This window comes from Theropithecus gelada, chromosome 1 (genome assembly GCF_003255815.1).
Source record: "Theropithecus gelada isolate Dixy chromosome 1, Tgel_1.0, whole genome shotgun sequence".
Classification (NCBI taxonomy): Eukaryota; Metazoa; Chordata; class Mammalia; order Primates; family Cercopithecidae; genus Theropithecus; species Theropithecus gelada.
In genome coordinates this window covers 84646420-84671006 of record NC_037668.1, presented here as the reverse complement: position 1 = coordinate 84671006, position 24587 = coordinate 84646420, and the positions used below count along the sequence as shown (strand labels likewise).

Genomic DNA, 24587 nt, shown 5'->3' with positions numbered 1-24587 from the left:
GATCGTCCGGCACTCCCCAGTGAGATGAACCCAGGACCTCAGTTGAAAATGCAGAAATCACCGGTCTTCTGTGTCGCTCGCGCTGGGAGTTGGAGACTGGAGCTGTTCCTATTCGGCCATCTTGCTCCGCCCCCCAAAATATTCTTTAAAATATTAACAACTGATAGTCAAAAATAACCAAGCACAAGGAAACAACTCACAGTGAGGGAAAACCAGCAGAACAGATAGCAGACCCAACCTACAAGATATTGCAGATATTAGAATCATCGGGTATAACACATAAGGTGTTTAATATGTTTTTAAAATAGAGAATAATATGAATAGGGAATAACCATATTTTAAAAATATTTGAAAAGGAAAAAATAATAATTGATAAATTGATAAAATGCAGTGATTGCATTTTATATCACATTACCTACAGTTGAAGAGAAAATTAGTGAACTAAAAGATAAATCTAAAGAAATTATCCAAAATTCATTCTACAGGGGGAAATGATTTGAAAAAAAAAGAGTAAAAGAGAAGATAAAAGTCATGGAAGATAAAGTGAGAAGTCTTAAAATAGCAATAAAATCAGAAAAATCAGAATTCCATAAACAGATACTGGAAAAATGAGGAAGAGGAAATAATAGATAAAACAGATACTATCTGAGAATTTTCCAAAATTATTGAGAGAGATAAATTTGAACCAGGAACCCTAAGGTTCTTAAGCAGGATAAAGAACAGAAATCTATGCCTAGCCATGCAAAATGAAGAACATTAAAGAGTAAGAGAATATCTTAAAAGACCTTAAAAACAGACAAAGGGGAAAAACCAATCACCTACAAAAAGAAAAAAAAAAAAAATTGAGCTCTGACTACTGAGTTCTCTCTGCTGAGTTCTCTCTGACTGCTGAGTGTGTAACGAGAATAGTTTTGCTGAAAGAGATTAAATGTCTACCTGAAATTTTATGTCTCATAAAAATGTCTTTCACAAATGAAAGAAAAATAAGATGTTATCAGACAAATAAAAACTGGGACATTTTATTGTTCAGCTAAAATGCACTGAAGGAAATTCTAAAGCATGTACTTCAGGCAGAAGGAAAATAATCACAGACAGAAAGTTGTGGATGCAAGAAAAAAAGTTAAGCGAAAGCATTAACGCAAGAAAATAATGTCAAATTGAGGAAGGTCTAAAATATTATAAAATATTGAACATTCATAGTGCTTATATTGAGACGGTGATTAAAGTGTCCTAAGGTTGGTAATTGTTTGGGAAGAGAGTAATGGTATTAATTTGCTTTAGCCTTGAAAGAATTAGAAGAGCTAGGATACATTCATTAAAATATACCATTAAAAGAGTGAGAAGGTAACACCACATGTCTACAACCATCTGATCTTTGACAAACCTGACAAAAACAAGCAATGAGGAAAGGATTTCCTGTTTAATAAATGGTGCTGGGAAAACTGGCTAGCCATATGCAGAAAACAGAAACTGGACCCCTTCCTTATACCTTACACAAAAATTAACTCAAGAAGAATTAAAGACTTAAATGTAAAAACTAAAACCATAAAAACCCAAGAAGAAAACCTAGGCAATACCATTCAGGACATAGGCATGGACAAGGACTTCATGTCTAAAACACCAAAAGCAATGGCAAAAAAGAAGCCAAAGTTGACAAATGGGGTCAAATTAAACTAAAGAGCTTCTGCCAGCAAAAGCAACTATCATCAGAGTGAACAGGCAACCTTCAGAATCAGAGGGAATTTTTGGAATCTATCCATCTGACAAAGGTCTAATATCCAGAATCTACAAGGAACTTAAACAAATTTACAAAGAAAAAACAACCCTATCAAAAAGTGGGCAAAGGATATGAACAGACACTTCTCAAAAGAAGACATTTATGCAGCCAACAAACATGAAAAAAAAGCTCCTAATCACTGATCATTAGAGAAATCCAAATCAAAACCACAATAAGATACCATCTCACGCCAGTTAGAATGGCAATTATCAAAAAGTCAGGAAACAACAGATGCTGGCGAGGCTGTGGAGAAATAGGAATGCTTTTACACTGTTAGTCAGAGTGTACATTAGTTCAACCATTGTGGAAGACAGTGTGGTGATTCCTCAAGGATCTAGAACCAGAAATACCATTTGACCCAGCAATCCCATTACTGGGTATATATCCAAAGAATTATAAATAATTCTATAAAGATACATGCACACGTATGTTTATTGCAGCACTATTTACAATAGCAAAGACTTGGAAACAACTCATCAATGATAGACTGGATAAAGAAAATGTGGCGCATATATACCATGGAATACTATGCCAAATATACCATGGAATACTATGGAGAAATTTATGCAGCCATAAAAAAGAATGAGTTCATGTCCTTTGCAAGGACATGGATGAAGCTGGAAGCCATCATTCTCAGCAAACTAACATAGGAAGAAAAAACCAAATACTACATATTCTCACTCATAAGTGGGAGTTGAGCAGTGAGGAACACATGGACACAGGGAAGGGAACATCACATACTGGGGCCTGTCGGGGGTGGGAGGCAAGGGGATGGAGAGCATTAGGATAAATACTTAGTGCATGCGGGGCTTAAAACCTAGATGACGGGTTGATTGGTGCAGCAAACCACCATGGCACAACAAACCTGCACATTCTGCACAGGTATCTCAGAACTTAAAGTAAAATTAAAAAAAAAAATTTAAAAAGAGTGAGAATGTAAGTCACTGTGTAGGAGAAGATATTTGCATTATTTACATATACCATTTATATATCAAATATATACATATTTGATAAATGACTCATATTTGGAATACACATCTTCTATAAATGCTTGGTATTCAGAAAATATAAACTAGAAATCAATTTTTAAAAAAGGAAATGTAGTGAAATTAGAAAAATATTGAACAGGCCCTTCCCCAAAGAGACTATCCAAAGGGCAAATACACTATGAAGATTCAATTCTGCTCACCAAATTGTCTACCATAGAAAAGACTAAAAGTATCAAGTGTTAGTGAAGATCTGGAGCAACTAAAACTCTCATTCTCTGTGGAGACTGTAAGCTGAGACAACCATTCTGGAAAACTGTTTGGTAGTACTAAGGTTGAACATATGCATATCCTATGACCTAGCAATTTCGTACTTATGTATATATCCCAATGTAAGTACACAGTTTAATGCACCAAAACACACAGACAAAACGTTTGTAGCAAAACTTTTTGTAATAGCCCCAAATTGGAAACTGTCCAAATGCCCATAAAAAGTAGAATAGATAAATAAATGGTAACCAATTCACATAATAGAATAAAGTCATCGGAATCAACAAATTAAAACTATTTGCAACACTATGGATGAATCTCACAAACATAATATTGAAGGAAAGTAGACGGCACCATAAGTACATACTAAATTATTCCATTATTATAACATTCAAAAATAAGTACTGCTGGTATTAGAAGTCAGGACAGTGGTCACTCTTGTGGGTAACTATTAAAAGATAAATGAAAGAAAACAAATAGAAAAGAAAACAGAATGGCGGAAAAAGAAGAAACTTTAGCCAGACAAAGATAAGAAAAAAAATGGAACAAATAAAAATATATACTAAGATAATAGATATAAATTTTAAAATATCAGTAGACGCTATAAATGTAATACACTAAATTCACTAGTGAGAAGACACATGCATTCAAATCATTCGAAATTCAAATATATTAAGTGCTTTTTATGTGCCCAGCACTGTTCTAGGAAATGGGGGTATATAGCAGCAAACAGGCAAAAATTCCTTTTCTCACGGAGGTTACTTTCTGATCAGAGGAGACAGGCAATAAATAATAAAAGATCTACATTGAATGGTATTAATAGTAAATACTATGAAAAAATAAAGCAAGCTAAGAGCATTAAGGAAGCAGATGAAGGTGATAGAGGTTGCCATTTTAAAGTGCTCATGGAATGGCGTGAACCCGGGAGGCAGAGCTTGCAGTGAGCCGAGATCGCACCACTGCACTCCAGCCTGGGCGACTGAGCGAGACTCCGTCTCAACAAAAAAAAAAAAAAAAAAAAAAGTGCTCATGGATGACTTCAAAGACCTTAAGTAGCTGAGGAAGAGAGCCATATGTGTATCTAGGATATGAACGACCTAGGAAAAGAAAAAAAGTGCAAATCCCTGAGGCAGAAGTTGGCCAGATACGCTGGAGGAGCTGCAAGGAGGCCAGTGTGGCCTCAGAGTAACTGAGGAAGAGTATAGTAGGAGATGGGGTCACAGAAATAATAAGGGACTTCTGTAGATCATTGCAAGAACTTTAGCATTTACCATAAATGAGATTTTTAAAACCACTGAAAGCCTTTGAAAGTACAAGAAAGGCATGACCTGATTTGCATTTTAAAAAATCATCTGGCTTCTGTCTTGAAAATAAAATGTAAGCTAAATCGGGGAGAACGGTTAGGAGGTTATTGCAATAATTTAGGTGAGAAATGGTGGTAGCTTGGAGGAGGATACTATGGTGGAATTGCTGAGATGTGTTTGAAATCAGAATATAATTTGAAACTATAGTGGACAGATGGCTTTGGATTAGAAGTGAGAAATGAGAGAGAAATGAATCAAGGATGTCTCCAAGGTTTTGGGCCTGAGCAACATAAAGGATGGAATTGCCCCTTTTATGAGATTGAATAAACTTCAAGAAGAGCAAACTTGCAGAGAGAAGTTATGAGTTTGGTTTGGAATGTAGTATGTTTAGACAACCAAAAGGAAATGGTGTGAAGGCTGATAAAGTATCTGGAATTCATGAGAGATGTCTAAATTGGAGATGTAAATTTGAGAGTCGTCAGTGTTTTTAAAATGAAGCCATAAACTTTTGCATTTGCTTCAGCCAAAAGGAAGGATTGAGGAAGGGAAAAAAAATGCTGCAGACTAAGAAGCAACTGTGTGTTCAGCATCTTTATTTTGTATTGGAGAAATTTACTGATCACTCCTTGAGAAAAAGCAGGACCTTATGCCTCCAAGAGCTGACATTTGTTGAGATGGTTTGGGGCCTACATGCTCACTGACTTCTTGTCAGAGGATAAAATCTTATTGCTTGGTTCATTTAATTAATAGATACAAGTTAATGTGCTTGTTGTTTATTTCTCAAGTATATTACTTTCTATTTCTGATTAGTAGTTCATATCTGAATATGGCTATGAATTACCCATACCCTAAATATTAACCAATGCCAACAGATAAAGAAGTGGCAGTTTTATGGTTTTGACAAGTTTACAACTCTGTGAAGTAAGCCAGCATCTGCATTTAGCTACCTGTGCAAACAATCCCTCTACATTTGTTAACCTGGCACACTATCTTCTGGCTAACTCCAGAATGAATTAATGAATACTATATATTGATATGTGCTCAATCAACTTGTCTGAGAAATTTTGCTTTAAGAAATGCCATAAGACTGGATAAGATCATCTAGATGTAGAGAGATAAGCCCCAGGGATGTACCCTGGTAGACTTCAAAGTTTGAGGTCAGGGATTAAAGGAAGAACCATCAAAGAAGGGAGTTACTAGTTTACTAGGTAACCAGCACCCTTTTTAAGTATGTATTTAATCCTTGCCAAAACCACATGATTCGGTGTTAGCATTATTATCCTCAACTTCAGAGAATCATAACTGAGGCACTGCAAAGTGAGGTGGCTTGCCCAAGGATCATACATACCAAGACTGTAATCCAATTTGAGCCCATTTAATCTGCCTTTTCTTATGCTTGCTTGCATTGCCAGTGATGTGTGTGAATGACTTTATGATGGCAGCTGATGAAATGTTTTTCAGGGGGGGTTTCTGGTTTCCTTTCAGGTGGGTATCTGGAGGTTTTGGAGTCGACTAAAGAAACTCCAGACCTAGGGGTCTCTAAGCCAAGTTCCATCTCTGAGGAGATATATGATGATGTCGAGTACTCCAGGAAAGAGGTGTAAGTAACGTTCCAGTCTTTCAGCAAGATGAATGTGATGAGACTTTAAAGGTACAAAAATGGTCTTTGTTATTTTCTCCCGTAGACCGAAGCCAAACTTCTGTAGCTCATTTGCCTCAAAGAGTGGTAAGTATAGGAAGACATTTCTGAAGCTGCCAGTAGGAATTGCAGAATACTTCTATGACTGATTAGTGATAAGATATCTTTTAATTATTCATATTTTAATAATACCAATTTGTGAGAAGCTAAGAGAAGCAGTATCAAGGTATGTGCTAACAGCAATACCAAGGTATGTGCTAATAAATGCATTTAGAATCAGGAACGTGAAGATGCTGGTAAGAGCATTCTTATGTAAAAGTGAATTTACTTCCTTCCTGATTTTTTACAATGGAAGTCTGATTATAAGAATGTTTTTACTTAAAACACTTTCTTGGCTTTCTAATACTTTAAAGATTGACTTCTGACATGATCTAGAGTCCTTGACTAACCTACCCCTACAGACCTCTTGAGCCTCATCTCATACTATACTCAGTCTTCACCTTTGAGACCCAGTTATACTGACCTTCTTTTAGCTTCTATAATTTGCCAAGCTCTCACAGCAGGGTATTTTCATATGCTTCTCCCTCCCTTTCCGAAATCCTCTTTCCTCCCCTGGGTCCCTTTGCTTCACTAACTCTTAATCTTCTAATCTCAGTTCCATCATTATTTCCACAGGGAATATTCTCCTTGGTGTACAATCTCATAGTACCATGGACTTCTTTTTCATAGTACTTGTTGCAGTGGTAGTTTTGTTCTTATGTGACTTTTTAATTAATGTCTCCCCTCCTAGATTATTACCTTCTTTATACATACCATTTTCTCCAGCCCCTAGCATAATGCCAAGTACATGTTAGATATTCAAAAGAATCTGTTGAATGAATGAATTCATGAATGAAAAAGTAATGGGGAGGTGTTGGTCAAAGGATACAAAATTTCAATTAGGAGAAGTACCTTCAGGAGGTTTATAGTACAACATAGTGATTATAGTTAATAACAAAGTATTTTATACTTGAAAATTGCTGAGAGTAGATTTTTTAATTCTCTCCACGAGAAAGTATGTGAGGTAATGAATATGTTAACTAGCTTGACTTAGTCATTCCACTATGTATACAATTATCAAAACATGTTATAGATCATAAGTGTATATAATTATTTGTCAATTTTAAAATAAATTTTAGAAAAAGAAAAAGCAATGGAGGAGAGAGAATCAAATGTTACTCTGATTGATCTTCTTAGAATTCCAGAAGTTTAGAGGGAAAAACAACCTTAAATATCATTAAACCCAGCACACTTATTTTAAAAAGAAAATTGAGACATAGAGAAGTGACTCCTCTAAGATCATTGTGTGTTAAAGTTGAGTTTTGAACCTGAAAATCCTGACCCTTAATTCAAAGTTCTTTCCATTAGACTCTGTTTCAGGATTGAATTAAAGTATATCTGTGTATGTTAAGCTTATGTTTTGGGCTAGGCCAAAGCCATGCTGTGAAGGGAGAGATTATTCAAGATATAGCTCATTTTCCATGGTTTCCCCGGCATTCAGCGCAATGCCTGATGCTTAGTAAATTCTGATTATTATGTATTAAATAGAGAAAGGAGGGAGGGTGGAAGGAAGGAATCTATTGAAGAACCAACTGTCTTTGACTAAAGCAGTTCAAACTTGGAATCAGGTGGAAATGAGTCTTAATTTTCATTTATACATACTTTTATAGAATTTTCAGTATTTTTACCATATGCGTTTAAACACGTGTGGCTGAGTTTCAGTAAAACCTATTTAACAAAAGAAAGATCAAAGTACCTAGCATCTAGTAAGTATCTAAAAAATTTTGTTAAATATGAATCTGAACTATTGCTATTGGAATGAATATAAGTAGGGTTTTTTAATTTCAGAAGAAAACAGAGAAGAAATGTATGAAGATGTCTACAAAACAAAGAACAACTACCCAAAGATAGAGTGAGTTTCTCTCTTTCTTGGCTTTGTAGGCTAATGATACTTCCCGTTGGTATAGTAAAGCCAGAGTTTAAATGAGAACCCACCTCCACCCTGCCCCACCGCCACCCCCGACTCCCATCATCATCTCTTAGGAAAGATTCACACTGAAAGTTATGATAACCTATTGTAACATTACAATTGTGATCAACAGGATACTTGTAATTGTGTACAATCATATACTATACATATTAAATCACATTGTTCTCACTTTTGAGAAATACCCATTTCCCAGAGTAAAGGATTTTGATATTGGGTTAGGAAATAAGTAATAAAAGAGACATAAATATTAATAAAACTTGCTTCAATTCTATAGCTGTTTTTCCAGGAACAAATCAGTGGTTATGACTTACCTGTGTCTCTGTAAGTTAGTAAGCCTATCTCTGGGATTTGGGCTTAATACAACATGTAGTGATCCAGGGTTATCAAGAATAAAATTTGTTCAGATGGGTATTATTCGACAAGTTTAGTTATTAAGGACATGTTGTGGAAAAGAAAACAGCAGTGGTCAAAAGCAAGGAATTTAAGGGTTCAAGGGGAAAAAGGAGACCCTGAACTGGACATGCTGGTTAGCATGAGGTGGGCATATCGTTCCCTCACTCTACCCCTAAAAGCCCCAGAAGAATATTTGACAGAATTGTACTTATCAGCTGGGTAATCAATGTATCACTATTGCTGTATTATTCAGTAAATTAAAAATCAATGATAAGAATTTCAAGAGCCAGGATTTCCTTTTTTTTTTTTTTTTTTTTTTTTTTTAGGTCTTGGGTATAAACATTTTCTCATTTTAGTTTTTTGAAAAGTATTTTTGTTATTACAGTTTTGCCTAGTAGATATTCAAGAGTGATGTGATGATTTTGTCCAAGTGGGTGCATTTTTTCCTGTTGTTATATTTGTTATTTTCTCATTCACTTACATGGTAGTGAGCAAGTAAAGAATAACTGCCTTTTTTGAATTGACTATAAAATGTTTTTAATTTGATATAATATTAGGTCATTATTTTTTAATGTTCTAATGTTTATTGAGAGTAAAGTATATCCCCTAATTGTGGGATATTATGTTTGACATATACCAATTAATTTGAATTTTTTGAGTTATATTGTTTAAACAATACTGTCAGGCCTCTGTTTGAAGAAGTCAGATCACATAGTGTGCACAGTCTAGATAAGGAAGACGAACAATAAAGAAATAAACAAATAGACAAAATTTTAGATACTGGTGAATATAAAGTAGGGAGAAGTATGAGTTGTTGACTGGTCAGGGAATTTAGGTTGGATGGTCTCCAAAGAGGTATATTTTGTCATAGTTAAGACTCATATAGCCAACAGACACATGAAAAAATGCTCATCATCACTCGCCATCAGAGAAATGCAAATCAAAACCACAATGTGATACCATCTCACACCAGTTAGAATGGCAATCATTAAAAAATCAGGAAACAACAGGTGCTGGAGAGGATGTGGAGAAATAGGAACACTTTTACACTGTTGGTGGGACTGTAAACTAGTTCAACCATTGTGGAAAACAGTGTGGTGATTCCTCAAGGATCTAGAACTAGAAATACCATTTGACCCAGCCATCCCATTACTGGGGATATACCCAAAGGATTATAAATCACGATGCTGTAAAGACACATGCACACGTATGTTTATTGCAGCACTATTCACAATAGCAAAGACTTGGAATCGACCCAAATGTCCATCAGTGACAGACTGGATTAAGAAAATGTGGCACATATACACCATGGAATACTATGCAGCCATAAAAAAGGATGAGTTCGTGTCCTTTGTTGGGACATGGATGCAGTTGGAAACCATCATTCTCAGCAAACTATCGAAGAACAGAAAACCAAACACTGCATGTTCTCACTCATAGGTGGGAATTGAGCCAGGATTTTCTATAACGTATTTCTAGTGCAGTTTGTAAACTACATTTCCCTGAGTTATCTTTTCCTCTAAAGGGAGGACTGCTTCATAAAATCTGCAAAATAGAGACACTTGCGGTAGTTTGTCTTGAAATATAATTACTCCCTTCATAGTTGACTGGTGTGTGCTACTTCGTATCACATCTAAACAAAGAAGAAAAGCATATAATTCAATAAGGCATTTTCTTGCTCTTTCCTGAGTGGGATGTGTTTTGGACATGAAACCAAAGCCTCTGGTTCTTTATTTTTTTAATAGACTCAGGGGTACATGTGCAAGTTTGATACATAGATATATTGCCTAATGATGAGGTATGGGTTTCTAGTGTACCCATTACCCAAATAGTGAACATTGTACCCAACAGGGAACTTTCCAACCCTCATTCTTCCTCCCACCCTCTCCCTTTTTGGAGTCCCCAGTGTCTGTTATTTCCATCTTTATGTCCATGTATACCTATTGTTTAGCTCCCACTTATAAGTGAGAACATGTGGCATTTGATTTTATAATACAACAGCCTTCTCTATCTCTAGTACTCTCTTAAATGCCATGTTACTTACATCCTGTGATTCCTCTTAGTTTAGATGGAAAAGAAGCACTCAAAAGACTGCAGCAATTCTTCAAGAAAGAAAAGGATAGATTTAAAATAAAGAAAACCAAGTCAAAAGAAAACTTAAGGTAAAAAGTCCCTTTAAATCCCTTTCCATGAGGGGATTAACCTGGTAGATACACAGGTTGATGTTATCCATCCAGTCTAAGAAACAGTGAAGGGGATAGCAGAAACTAAAACCAAGGATCTGGCTATCATCTGCCTCTTTCTTGTGAGTTTTTGATTGAATTACATACACAGAGACTAATTAATGAGAAAGTGGCATGCTCCTTTGAAAAAATGGCAGAGAAAGGGTTGAAAATGAGGGTAGAGGGAAAATCTTAAGCGAAGTCCAGAAGGGAAACTTTCCTCATCATCCTTAACATCCTGTTCCTGTTGTTACCGCTAAGCGTTATGTTACTTACCATGTCCTTTTATGCTTTGGGGGCCCTACAAGCCCCAGTAGTTTTTATCTGTCTACTGTTCTATATTTAATTTATCTCCCTTGAGAGCAGCAATGTGTGGAAGGGGGAGATGAGCTGCTCAGCTGAACAGTTCGTGTATTGCAAGGTCTCAGACCTGGAAAAGACCCTCTGAAATGACCTAGGCTAAGTGCCAGTTTTGGGAGAGGTTCCAAACTCACTAGCACTAGAAAGAGATATGAGGGGAACCTGGATTCTAGATTCTAGTACCAGTTCTGCCATTTATTCCATGTATAACCATGGGCATATCACTTCCTTTGTATACCCGCAGCATTCCAGTTTTCTCTTGTATATAATGGAAGGGGGACTCTGGAGACACTTTGCAGGCAATAGATAGATATAGATGTAGGCATTACGGTGCTCCTCAATTTATGATGGGGTTATGTCCCAATAAACTCATTGCAACTCTAAAATATGTTAAGTTAAAAGTGCATTTAATACATCTACCAAACATCATCACTTAGCCTAGCCCATCTTAAACATGCTTGGAATACTTTCATCAGTCTACAGCTGGGCAAAATCATCTAACACAAAACCTGTCTGCAATAAAGTGTTGAGTATCTCATGTAATTTATCGAATACTGTACTGAAAGTGGAAAAAGAATGGTCTTAAGGATACTTGAAGTAGGTTTCTACTGAATGCGTATCGCTTTCACACCACTGTAAAGCAGAAAAATTGCAAGTCAAACCATTATAAGACCGGGAACATCTGTGTAGATATAAAGGTATAGAGATTTTATTTTGTGAGGGCAGAAGATGATAAAATAATTTGCCTAAGGTCATTACCTATAGTGAGATGGAATTATGTTGTTCTACCCTGAAGTTCTTTTTATTATAAAGCTTCAGAGTTTTGTGACTTTAAGTCCAACTGTTAGTTGGGTCTAGATCTACCAAGAGACCCAACAAAACATGAGGTTTATAAATTGTAGTCCTAATATGGAAGAAGAGGGAGTTTACCTTCTGTGGTCAACAAGACCCTATGCACAAAGGCAGACCCTGGCCTTAGCAAATTAGATGTTTTCTGAGAGAAAATTATTGGCACAATAACGTGCAGTCCCGTAATATTTGAGCCATATAAGAATGCTAATATTTTTAAGATGCAAATCTGATTACCTTTCTCTCAAAACTATTGGTTGGCTACATACAACATTTAGAACAAACATCCAGTTCCTTAGCCTGGCAAGTAAATACTTCATAGCTGTCCCCATTCTACTTCTCTAGTTCTGTCTCTCACTAAAAGCAACTCTCACTACCATCCAATCCACATAGCTATAGATCTCACACTCTGCCATGGTGTCTCATGCCTCCATGCTTTGAACATGACATTCCCATGGTCTGGAATGTACCTGCCCTCCTCCAGCCTTCTTTTATTCTCAAAGTTCTAGTTTTCCCTCAAAATTCGATCAAATATTATCCCTGCTTGAATTCCTCCCTTGAACTTCTCTTACCAAACCTGGATTATCTATGTTTCCCTTGTGTTCTCATAACATCCTGTGCACATCTTGTGAATCTGTTAATACCAGAGAAACCATTTTTCTTGGAGTCAGAGAATACCAGGGCAAGAAGGGCAATCCAGCGTCATCAATATGTTATTGGAGATCTGTCAGCTCATCTTTCGGAACATGTTTTTTCTCCTTAACTCTTTTGTGTCTTTTGTCAATCAACAGTGCGTTTTCCATTTTGCTGCCTGATTTAGGTAAGTGCCATTTGCTTATTGCTGACCAAAAGTACTCAGTTTTCATATATTCAGAGGCAGGGAAAGAGAAATGGTAGCCCTTCCTGCATTCCCACATTTGATGAAAAATTGATCTACCAAAATCAAAGAAGATGTTTCATACAGAAGTATTTTTTTTACATTGGGGAAGATGAATAATGTTTCTCAAGTACCTACTATATACCGTGCCCTGGAGCAGATGTGTTCCTCTTAAAATCCCAGAGAAGTAAATGTTATCATCCCTTTTCAGAGAAGCTGTAGAACCTACATCCATATTTAAGTGATCCAGGGTTTGTATTCCAGTCTCTCTGACTATGAAACTCATGCATTTTGCATTCTACCATACTGCCTTTTGAAGGACTTGATATCCTTCATTCTAATTAAGACATAATAAGTTGAATATGATCACATTGCCACCAGCAAACTAACTGAATTGAGAATGGAGCATTGGAATGTTGTTTGCTTTTCCATTAAAATAATAGTGCATAAATTAGCACAGTGCATGACACATAGTAGGCTGTCAATACACGTTCAGTACATTGAATTTGTCAATAAAAGAGGGTCATGTGTTCTGTTCTTTGTTAATTTTTGTTTAGCGGTTCTAGCTATGTGGCTACCTGGATGTCACTTGAACTTGACAATTCAAATGTATATTATATTTTGTAAATATGAGTTTGCTGAACTAAAAAACAAATGACAATTATATACACCTGATAAAACAAATGACAATTATATACACCTGATAAAATCCCACATCTCAACATATCCTTGGTCTATGTTTAAAAGAAAAAAGCTGACTTAGAATAGACACGCATTGTATCCCCACCCACATTTAAAGGTATTTAATAAAATAAGGGAGTGAATAATTATGAATAATTATATCCGAAGGTCTCAAACTTGTTCAGTGGTGAATCACCTGAAAATCGTGTAATTCTATGTAGAGTGCCAAGGAATGTGAATATTGTAAAATGAAAATGCCTAATCATTATTATGGCACTAAGTCAGATTCAACATTATGCAAGATTATTGTAAAGGAACAATGGCCAATGATTTGAAATAAAAACCATGGAAGAAAAATCAACATGACTATTCTATTAAGCTGTTTCTCCCCTCTAGGAGTTAAGAAAAGACCTCACTATTCTAGCAGTATAGCATATTTGTTCAATTCCAGAAAGATGGGAACTTAGTCTAAAAATGATTCTTTGAGCAACTCATTTTTCTGGAACTCTTTGTGAAATCAAATTAATATAAATATATATGTTTTGAGATACTGGGACATCAAACTTTTTTTTAATCTTTCAGTTGAATTTCTTCCCAAATAGCGAGTATTTTTATTCTTTGATTCTTCTACTCTATTTGTATTCTATGATCAGATTTTGCCAAAACAGCCCCGAAGATGCACCTGGATAATTAGGTAATTGGGTATAATTTGGAAAGCCAGTGCTTATATAAACCATGCTTAATAATGGACTATTTTGATCCTGTCTTGACCCTAGAACTTAAGTCTCAGGAAGTTATTATCTATGATGATGTGGACCTGAGTGAAAAAGAGTCAAAGTAAGTCAATTTACCTTATTGGTTATCCCTGCTGATATTTGACCCATTTCCTGATGCTTTCTTAATTATGATCACAGAACCATCTTTTCAGATCCTTGGAGATTGAATGAAAAGTCAACTTGAGATAGTCTTCTCACTAACAGGGGAAAACACTGAATAACATATATGATCCAACAGTGGTAGGTGACCACAAAAGGCATTGGAGGTTTTGAGTCTGTTTCTGATTTTCATTTTTGAATTTAGACTTGAATCTCATTTTAACACATTTTAAAAATTATCTCCAATGTATATGACAACATAGAGGATAGCAAGCACTATGTGACAGAACCTCCATATTCAAGGACTAAATAACTATAATTTATCAAAAAAGATGGCTGGATGCAGTGGCTCTTGCCTGTAATCCCAGCACTTTGAGAGGCGAGGTAGGTGGATTGCCTCAGTCCAGAAGTTCAAGACCAGCCTGGGCAGCATGGCAAAATCCCATCTCTACTAAACTAGCCAGGCATGGTGGCACATTCCTGTAGTCCTAGCTATTCAGGAGGCTGAGGTGTAAGGATGGCTGGAGCCTTTGAGTCAGAGGTGTAGTGAGCCAGGATCACACCACTAGGCTCCAGCCTGGGCAATGGAGCCAGACCCTGTTTCAAAAACAAAAAACAAACAAACAAACAAAACCACAAAACAACCAAAAAAAAGCCATCCTTAAGTTTGATACTACCTCTCCAGTCACTTGTTATTTATACTTCTCCTCTTAACCAACTGGTTAAAAATAAAAGTCTCCTCTGTTCATGTTTGATTCATCTTTCCTTGATCACTTCAATTAGGTTTCCTATTATACCACTGAACTTATTTTTGGTAAGGTCACTAATAACTCCTTTGTTAAACCCAATGGATACTTTTAAGCCTTTATTTTATTTGTCTTCTCTATATCTTAAACTGTGAACCATGCCATCCTCCAAAGGAAAAAAAATACTAGTTTTTCCCTAGGTTTCTATGTTGTTATTATTTCTTCATTATTTGATGTTATTTTTAAGTTGACATATAATAATTGTACATATTTTCTAGGTGCATAGTGATGTTTCAATACATAAAATATATAGTGATAAGATCAGGGTAATTAGCATATTCATCATCAAACATTTATCATTTCTTTGTGTTGAGAATATTCAATATCTCCCTTCTAGCTATTTAAAACTATATAATACATTATTGTTAACTATAGTCATCCTATGGTAGTTGTATTAGTCCATTTTTACACTGCTATAAAGAAATACCTGAGACTGGGTAATTAATAAAGGAAAGAAGTTTAATTGACTCATAGTTCAGCGTGGCTGGTGAGGCCTCAGGAAACTTACAATCATGGCAGAAGGGGAAGAGGCACATATTACGTGGCAGCAGGTGAGAGAGAGAAGAGAAAGTAAAGGGGGAAGAACTCCTTATAAAGCCGTCAGAATTCATGAGAACTCATTCACTCTCATGAGAACACTATGTGGGAAACTGCCCCCATGATCCAGTCACCTCCCTCCCTCGACACGTGGGGATTACAATTCAGGTAAGGTTTAGGTGGAGACACAAAGCCTGACCATATCAGTGATATAGAACACTAGAACATATTCATCATATCTCACTGTATATTGTATCCTAAACTAATCTCTCCCTATTCCCTACTTTCCCAGCCTTTAGCATCCTCTGTTCTACTCTTTATTTCTATGAGAGCAACCTTTTTTAGCTTCCATATATGAGTGAGAACATGTGGTGCTTAACTTTTTATTCCTGGCTTATTTCACTTAACATAATGTCCTCCACTTCCATCCATGTTGCTGTGAATGACATGATTTCATTCTTTTTTATGACTGAATAGTTCTCTGCCGTGTGTATGTTTATCACATTTTCTTTACCATTCATTTGATGTTGGATACCTAAGTTGATTCCATATGTTGGCTATCACATATAGTGCTGCAATAAACATAGAAGCATAGATGTCTCTTTGATATAATGATTTCATTTCCTTTGGATTAATACCCAGCAATGGAACTGCTGAATCATATGGTATTTCTATTTGTAGTTTTTTAGGAACCTCCATACTGTTATTCATAGGTGCTGTACTATTGATATTCCCACTAAGAATCAAGAAGGGTTTCCTGTACTCCACATCCTTGCCAGCGTGTGTTATTTTTTGTCTTTTTGATGATTGCCATCCTAACAGGGATGAAATGATACCTCATTGTGGTTTTGATTTGCATTTCCCTGGTGATTAGTGATGTTGAACATTTTAAAATATGTTTATTGGTCATTGTATTTTTTTTTTATTATACTTTAAGTTCTAGGGTACAAGTGCACAACGTGCAGGTTTGTTACATAGGTATACATGTGCCATGTTGGTTTGCTGCATCCATCAACTCATCATCTACATTAGGTACTTCTCCTAATGCTATTCCTCTCCTAGGCCCACACTGACCAACAAGCCCTGGTGTGTGATGTTCCCCACCCTGTGTCTAAGTGTTCTCATTGTTCATGAGTTAGAACAGGCAGTGTTTCATTTTCTGTCCTTGTGATAGTTTTCTGAGAATGATGGTTTCCAGATTCATCCATGTCTCTGCAAAGGGCATGAACTCATCCTTTTTATGGCTGCATAGTATTCCATGGCATATATGTGCCACATTTTCTTAATCTAGTCTATCATTGATGGACATTTGGGTTGGTTCCAAGTCTTTGCTATTTCAAAGACACAGACTGGCAAACTGGATAAAGGGTCAAGACCCATCAGTGTGCTGTATTCAGAAGACCTGTCTAGTGTGCAAAGAGACACATAGGCTCAAAATAAAGGGATGGAGGAAGATCTACCAAGCAAATGGAAAGCAAAAGAAAAAAGCAAGGGTTGCAATCCTAGTCTCGGATAAAACAGACTTTAAACCAACAAAGATCAAAAGAGACAAAGAAGGCCATTACATTATTGTAAAGGGATCAATTCAACAAGAAAAGCTAACTATCCTAAATATATATGCACCCAATACAGGAGCACCCAGATTCATAAAGCAAGTCCTTAGAGACCTACAAAGAGACTTAGACTCCCACACAATAATAATGGGAGACTTCAACACTAATGAAAACATTAGTCTATAATTACACATTGGAATTTGGTTGCTTTGAAACAGGATATTTTGAAAGACAGTGGATATAGGGTGTGTGCTGGTAGGGGTTTTAAAGTATTGATAGTTATGGAAAGCCTCTTCAAGAAGGTGATAATTTAAGAAGAAAAGAATAGTTCTACCTGTGACACACTTTGCCATGTTTTTTGCTGACTATTTTATCCCTCATTATTTAAAATTGAATTCAGATTTTACTTTTTCTAAGAAGCCCTCTCTAACTTTATCTATTTAAGTTAGGTACTCCCTTTTTTTTAATCAAGATATTTTTCTCAGAATTGTAGTGGTCTGTTTTCTTGATTTTCTTATCTGCTAGACTGGGAACTCTTTGAGGTAGGGACTGTGACTTTCATATCTGTATCGTGTCTGATACCAAAACATAATTTGATAAATTAGTTAACAAAGAAGGACCTGCTATAAAAATGTGCAAGATAATCTGGAAGCTCAGAATAGGTCGACATTACTGTTATTTAGGTGATCAGAAATCTTTGTGCCAAGCTGAAACAGGAAAGACAGGTAACATTTTGACAGGTGAAGACTGGGAGCAAAAGAAGATGAGAGAAAAGGGAGGAGCAAGAGGGGGGAGTGGACAACTGTAAATGGAAAACACACGTGTTTGGAAAGTTCTGTTGGACCATAAGGCGTATATGATCAGGAAAGGGGTGTTACAAGCAGGAAATGTAATTTGGCATAAGATGGAAGAGAACTCTGAAATATCAAATTAGGGTAAAGAATAAGTTCTTTTTCTCTTTTGTTTGAGATGGAGTCTTGCTATGTTGCCCAGGTTGAAATGCAGTGGTTATTCACAGGCGTGGTTATTCACAGGCGTGATCATAGCACACTGCACTTTGACCTCCTGCCTCAAGCAGCCCTCTCACCTCAGCCTCCCAAGTAGCTGGAACTACAAGTGCATACCAGTGAATCTGGATAAATTATTTTTCTTAAAAAATCATTTGTAAAAATCAAAATAAAATTTGTAAAGCATGGTAAAACATGGTAAAACAAATTGCCCTGAACCCATCATTCGACTTAAGAACTAGAACATAACCAATACCTTGGCCTCTTTTCCTTGTACACACCATGTATCCCTTCCCTCAAGGTAACTGTTCTCATAAATTTGGTGTTTTCATTTCCTTGTTCAAAATAAATATAGTTTTAACAAACATATGAAACAAATATTATTTCCTTTGGGATTTGAACATCATGAAAATGAGACAGTGTATACAGAGTTCTGTAACTTTTTTATTCAAATATAATCTTTCATTTTTCCTTTCATTCATTTTAATGTTCTATAGTATTCCATTATATGTATATACCATAATTCATTTATCTATTCAATTGTTGGTAACTATTGGGGCCCTTATAAATAATATTGCCACAGATATTCTGATTTTATTTATGGCTCCTGTGAATGTGTGCGGGAATTTTTCTAGAAGATATACTTAGAAGGGGAAAAATGCCAATTATAGGGAATGCAAATTCATATGAAAATGCCAACTTGTTTTCCAAAGTGGTCATACCACTATGACCATCCATTTCATTCTCTCTGCTCATCCGTTTCTTCACTTGTAAAACTTTGAGTGATTGGTTTAAAGGATTGTTGCAATACTTACTTTGAAAACCAAATGAGTTAACATATGTAAGATGCTTAGCATAAGACCTGACACATAGATGCTAAAAAGTACTAGTTCCTTCTATAATAAATACCTTCTCCCTTCCCTGCATCTTCTTTTGCCTGGAATCACTAATGTTACATGCTAGTTGGCTTAGCCTTGTTTCACAATGGAGTTCAGTTACATTATTCACATTTTAGAGACCAAAAAAACCCCTGAGGCTTATAAAGGAGATGAAATGTGATTATAAGCAGGCTGATCTCTTGCATCTGGTTTCAAATTTGGATTATGACACATCACGGGTCAGCAAACTATGGCCGGAGGACCAAATATGGCCTGCCACTTGTTTCTGTGTATAAAGTTGCAACAGTAGAGTTGAAGAGTTGCCGTAGAGATAATATGGCTGCAAAGCCTAAAATATTTACTATATGGCCTTTCCATGGACTATCAAAATATATTTCTAGATGGCTTTTTAATTTTTTGTAAAACATAATTGCCTATGAAGTGTTGATGGTTCCACGAATGTATAAGTCAGTCTTAATTTACTTGCTCAAAATATATTTCTCCTCAGAGATGAAGATAAACTGAAAATGTGGAAACCCAAGTTTCTGACACCGAAGGAAAAAAAAGAGAAAAACGGTGCTGAAGAATCAGAAAGGTGGGAACACAGAGGCACTTATATTATAGGTTATCTGCAGCAATTTATACCTCTTACCAGCTGTGTGGCTTTAGATAAGTAATGAAATTTGATTCTCAGCTTTTTCATCTACAAAATGAAAATGACAACATCTACATCATAGTACAGCTGAGAGGATTAAAAGGGACAAAGAATATAAAAATATTAAGTGTCATACACATGTATCTTCATCCTCCTCCTCCCTGCTTTTGGTGGATAGGAAGTGAGAAAAGATTTCAAGTTAACCATTTTCAAACAATGACAAATTTCTAGTCTTCTTTTAGGTTGTAAGAACTTCCCCTTATAAGATATCATGTAAATGAAACACCAATTAGAACTTAAATGTAACTTTGAGAAAAAAACAAACCAGGTATCATATAGTGACACTGATTTCCCTAAAATATAATTCTAGTTATGACTATAATGAGTGTTAGAAGTTTAAAATGTTTTACTGAGTCAAGATCTAACCTGCATTCATGTGATTCAAGTTCCCAAGCGGTTGTGAGAGGATGTTTTTACTGAGGCAGGTGGTTTCTTACTGCTCTCTGATCCCATCTCAATTGCTAGGACATGAGGCAGGATATGAGGTACTTTTTTAACAAATGACTTGGGGAAATATTTGTCTAAATAGTCACTGAGATGTGAACATTGTGTAGTCTGTGTGCTCTGGGAAACCTGTTAGAAAAGTCCTACTGGGGTGCACCAGAGGAAACCAGACATTAGTGTCTGAGACTCAGAGGATGGCATTGGATGGTCCTTCTCGTACGTTTATTTTCTTTAGGTTCAGACTTGATGTAATTTATTTTTCTCAGGTTGGAAAGATGTATTAACAGACTAGAAAAGAAACTTTCTATCTTAAACTTCATACTTTTACATACATTTGCACAGCATAACAAAACAGAATTCCAAGAGAGGAACTATTAGTAACATTTTTGATCTGCCTCCCAGAAAGCTTTTTAGTATGTTGATAACTACAAATAAGGCTACTTAGGAAACAATTTTCCAGTGCCTTTTTATTTTTATTTTTTTACAACAGAGTGATATAACAGTATACTTTTATTTTGAACCAAGTAAATTAGAAAATGTTACAGTAAGGGTAATTATTTCTGTATCAATTTCTATGTGCTCTTTGAACTTTTTAAAATGATTTCGACCATAACGTATTCTACCAGTAAGGAAGAAATGTTTTCTATATTAGTTCAACTCTTTTATTATTCTTTTATCAATCAAAGACAATGGTAAGTTTAAAGAGAAGTTGAGCAAAGGTATGTGTCTTAGCCTATTTGTGTTGCTATAAAGGAACACCGGAGGCTGGGAAATTTATAAATAAAAGAGGTTTATTTAGCTCATGGTTCTGTAGACTGTACAAGAAGCATGACATTGGCATCTGCTTCTGGTGAAGGCCTCAGGCTGCTTCCACTCATGGCAGAAGGTGAAGGAGAATGTGCAGAGATCACAGGGCTAGAAAGGAAGCAAGAGAGACAAGTGAGGTACCAGGCTCATTTTAACAAATGAGATGCCAGGCTCCAGGAAACTATGACAGTGGTAACTCACTCATTACCAAGAGGACAGCAGCTAGCCATTCATGAGGGAAAAAAACCCCATGACATAAACATCTCCCATTAGGCCCCACCTCCAACATTAGGGCTCAAATGTCAACATGAGGTTTGGAGGAGTCAAATATCCAAACCATAGCAGTATCTCAGGTATAACGGCATGAAAAGGATAACCTACTTTCTAAGATGACCCAAGTAGACATTGTAATGTGTAGGGAAATGGGCAGATGATGGAATAAAACTGACAGGATTTGGTTGACTTTTTTACTTCTGTCAATACATTAAACTGCTAAAAAGAAGAAACAAATCTCACGTGAAGAGCAAGAGGGAGGACTAAGAGTATAATCAGTTTCTTCTGTAGCGTTATTTACTTTTATGTGCTGAAATTCTTGCACATGTTTTGTGGCATCTTTCTTTATTTTCTTAATGGTATTCATCCTCCAAAACATTCAGCAAACTGGAGAGCTCTTCGATTGAACCATGTAGATTTGTGATCTCCAATTAGGCTTAACAACTTAGAAAACCACACAAAGTAAACTGCTTACTCATTCTTACTGGTTTCCATTAAATAATCTGAAGGTGAATGGGAACATATGTAAATTTCCTAAAATTAAAAAAAAAACACAAAACAAAAAAAAAGTTATATCTCTAAGTCTCATTCAGACAAGTTTCTTATGTACCTTCATTTGTTTAACCAATGTGATTTTATCCCGTTATTATCTTGCCATCAAAAATATTTTTTAATTGTGGGGAAAAGCAATTGGTATTACCCTGATCACTTGTTTGACAATTTGCTCTAATGGAAATATGTGTGTGTATTTGTATTATGAACCTACATATGTGTGTGTACATATACACAAATACAGATGCATGACTTTGCATATGTATTATTTTATGTAAATTATGCACACAAAAAACTATACCTGAATTTGTCCTGAAATGAAGTGACTTTGTAGACTCAGCAACTTAAGAGTTTTATTATAGTACATTTTACCCTACCTGCACATTTCTTGCTAGTTTCTCTCCTAGAAGTTTCTTCAAAACCAAGAAGCAAAACTTAGAAAAGAACAGAATGAAAAGAGAAGAAAAACTATTTAGAGAAAGGTTTAAGGTACGTTCTCTTCTCAAGGTAAAAATTAGCAATATTAACAGCTTGGAGCTTTCATTTAAAAAAAAAATCTGTAAGTATGCTGTGCCTTTGCCTCTCTGAGATACAGATATTATCTTTGACACAAAAAGCCAGCATTTCATTCCTATTTTTTCCTGATACATTTCTATATTTTTATGTCTGTACATGCTATTCCTTCTTCCTGGAAAAACTACTAAGTTGTTCTTGAAGGCTCTGTTCAAATGTCACCCACTCCTCCCTATCTCGTCCAGGTTGTTACTCCTTCAGCACATTTTGTATATCTATTTTACACATGTCTGTTATAACACTGATTTGTTGTATTAAAGCATTTGTGTGTGTGTGTGTGTGAATCTTGAACTAATTAATCTCTTGAGTGCTTTTTGAGAAAGAAACCCTGTCTCATTCAGGTTTGTTCCCCAGGGCCTGACATAAAACTGTACAGACAGTGTTTGGTAAATGAATGCCTAAATAAACAAGCAAATGAATAACAAAATGAACAAATGAATGACGCAGCATCCGAAGCTCTCTGCCTTCTTATTCTGTTATTAACAGTCCATGGAACATTTCTTCATTATTCTAAAGCTCAACCTTCCCTGATTTCATATATTGTCAAAGTGACGATTATTAACTATGAAACATACTGAGCACCTTCCATGTGCTAGACACTGGATTGAGAGAGGCAAAGTGTTCATCCTCCTCATAAAATTTATCTAAGTCACTATACAGCCTAAAATTTTTCAAAAATTCCCCCTTGCAAAATGTTTAAAGTTTAGGCTTCCTAACATGACACAGAAAGCTCTTTATGTCCTGACCTTTGCATATCTTCCTGGCTTTATCTCTTGCCACTCTTTGCGTTGCACTTTCTGCTTTGGCAACAAACTGCTCATAGTTCTGTCCCTTGAATGAACCTCCACCTCTATCTTTGTCTTGCTATTTCATCCCTCTAAGTGCTTCCTTGGTCTATTCCAACTATCTGGTACAGCTTTGAACTTTTCTCCATCTGACTAGCTCTTATTCATTTATCAAGCTCCAGTCGAGCGATCTCCTCTTCTCCAGGAAGACTTACCCAAATCTTCTAATTAAATAAATTACTCTTCTTCCGTTTACTTATATACTTGAGCAATCTCTAGCTTATCACACATTTACAAAATTGGAATAACATGTTCATCATATTAAACTATGAGCTCCTAGAGGACAAAGGTTATTTTATATATGTTTATATCCATGTGCAGAGCAGAATAAGGTTGCTTAGCATTTTGTAAACACGCATAAAATATTTTTTAAATTGAACTAAAATAGGAATATACACAAATCTCTCATAATCACTGATAATTCCTGTTTGAACCAAAGCTGATTGGGGTTACTATATCTAGAAATTGTGATATGTTATTATCTACTACAACCCTGATGTTATTTGATTAATTGAAAAACAACCATGAGGCAATCACTTGTTGAAAAGACCCTTATGTTCCATCCAATCCTTTTTTCCCTCTCCATGTGTTTTTGATTGTTTCATGTGGGAAAGATATTCCATTTCCTGTATATGTGTATAATTCCGTTCTTATTACCTGTAGTGGGTTTCCTTGATAGGCCATTTCAATAATTTTTATCCAGCTCAAATCATAAAACATTGGATAACTCATTTGTGCCAGGCACTGAGGGTACAAAGATGAATAAGACTGTCTACTATTTTCACTTGATAAGACAGTATGTTTATTAAATTATATAATAGGAATAGATATCAAGTATAGTTAAGAGACAGTAAATTATATATGGCAGTCATAACAGTTTTCATGTGAAGTGGTTAAGAGAAGGAAGAGTATTTCAAGTAAACAGCATGTATTCAAGGATTGTCATGTAGCTTGATGCAGCTTCAGTAAAGAAGACAAAGATAGAGGGATGGAGAATGGCAGCATACAAAGGAGCCCGAATGTCAAGCTAAGCAGTGTGGATCTCATCCTGAAAGCAATAAGGAGTTTTTAGAACTTTATAAATAGAAAGGTGACCTAATTAGATCTGTATTTTAAGAAATCACTATGAATTCACAGTGAGCAATGGCCTGTAAAGGATAAAAAAGCCAGTAAGGAAGCGATTGTTTTGTTAAGTAAAGGAAAAAATCTATCTTGTAGATCTGATCTCATTTGTTATAGGTTGATCTTGTAATTTATCATCCAAACACAGGACACTTCTAAGAGTGGGAGGAGGAACTCTTAATCATAATAATAAATAGTTATAGATAGACATAT

At 35.8% G+C, this 24587-nt stretch overlaps 1 protein-coding gene across 1 annotated transcript in view; it reads left to right on the top strand.

Annotated features, from left to right (window-relative positions):
• Positions 1-24587, top strand: part of FYB2 (FYN binding protein 2) — a gene marked incomplete at its 5' end in the record, with an annotated part of 73427 nt that overhangs the window by 46396 nt on the left and 2444 nt on the right. The window contains 8 exon segments of the mRNA XM_025402278.1: positions 5823-5937; positions 6023-6063; positions 7864-7927; positions 10462-10560; positions 12621-12649; positions 14164-14224; positions 19552-19638; positions 22230-22323. Of these exon segments, the coding sequence (XP_025258063.1) occupies positions 5823-5937; positions 6023-6063; positions 7864-7927; positions 10462-10560; positions 12621-12649; positions 14164-14224; positions 19552-19638; positions 22230-22323 (590 nt within the window).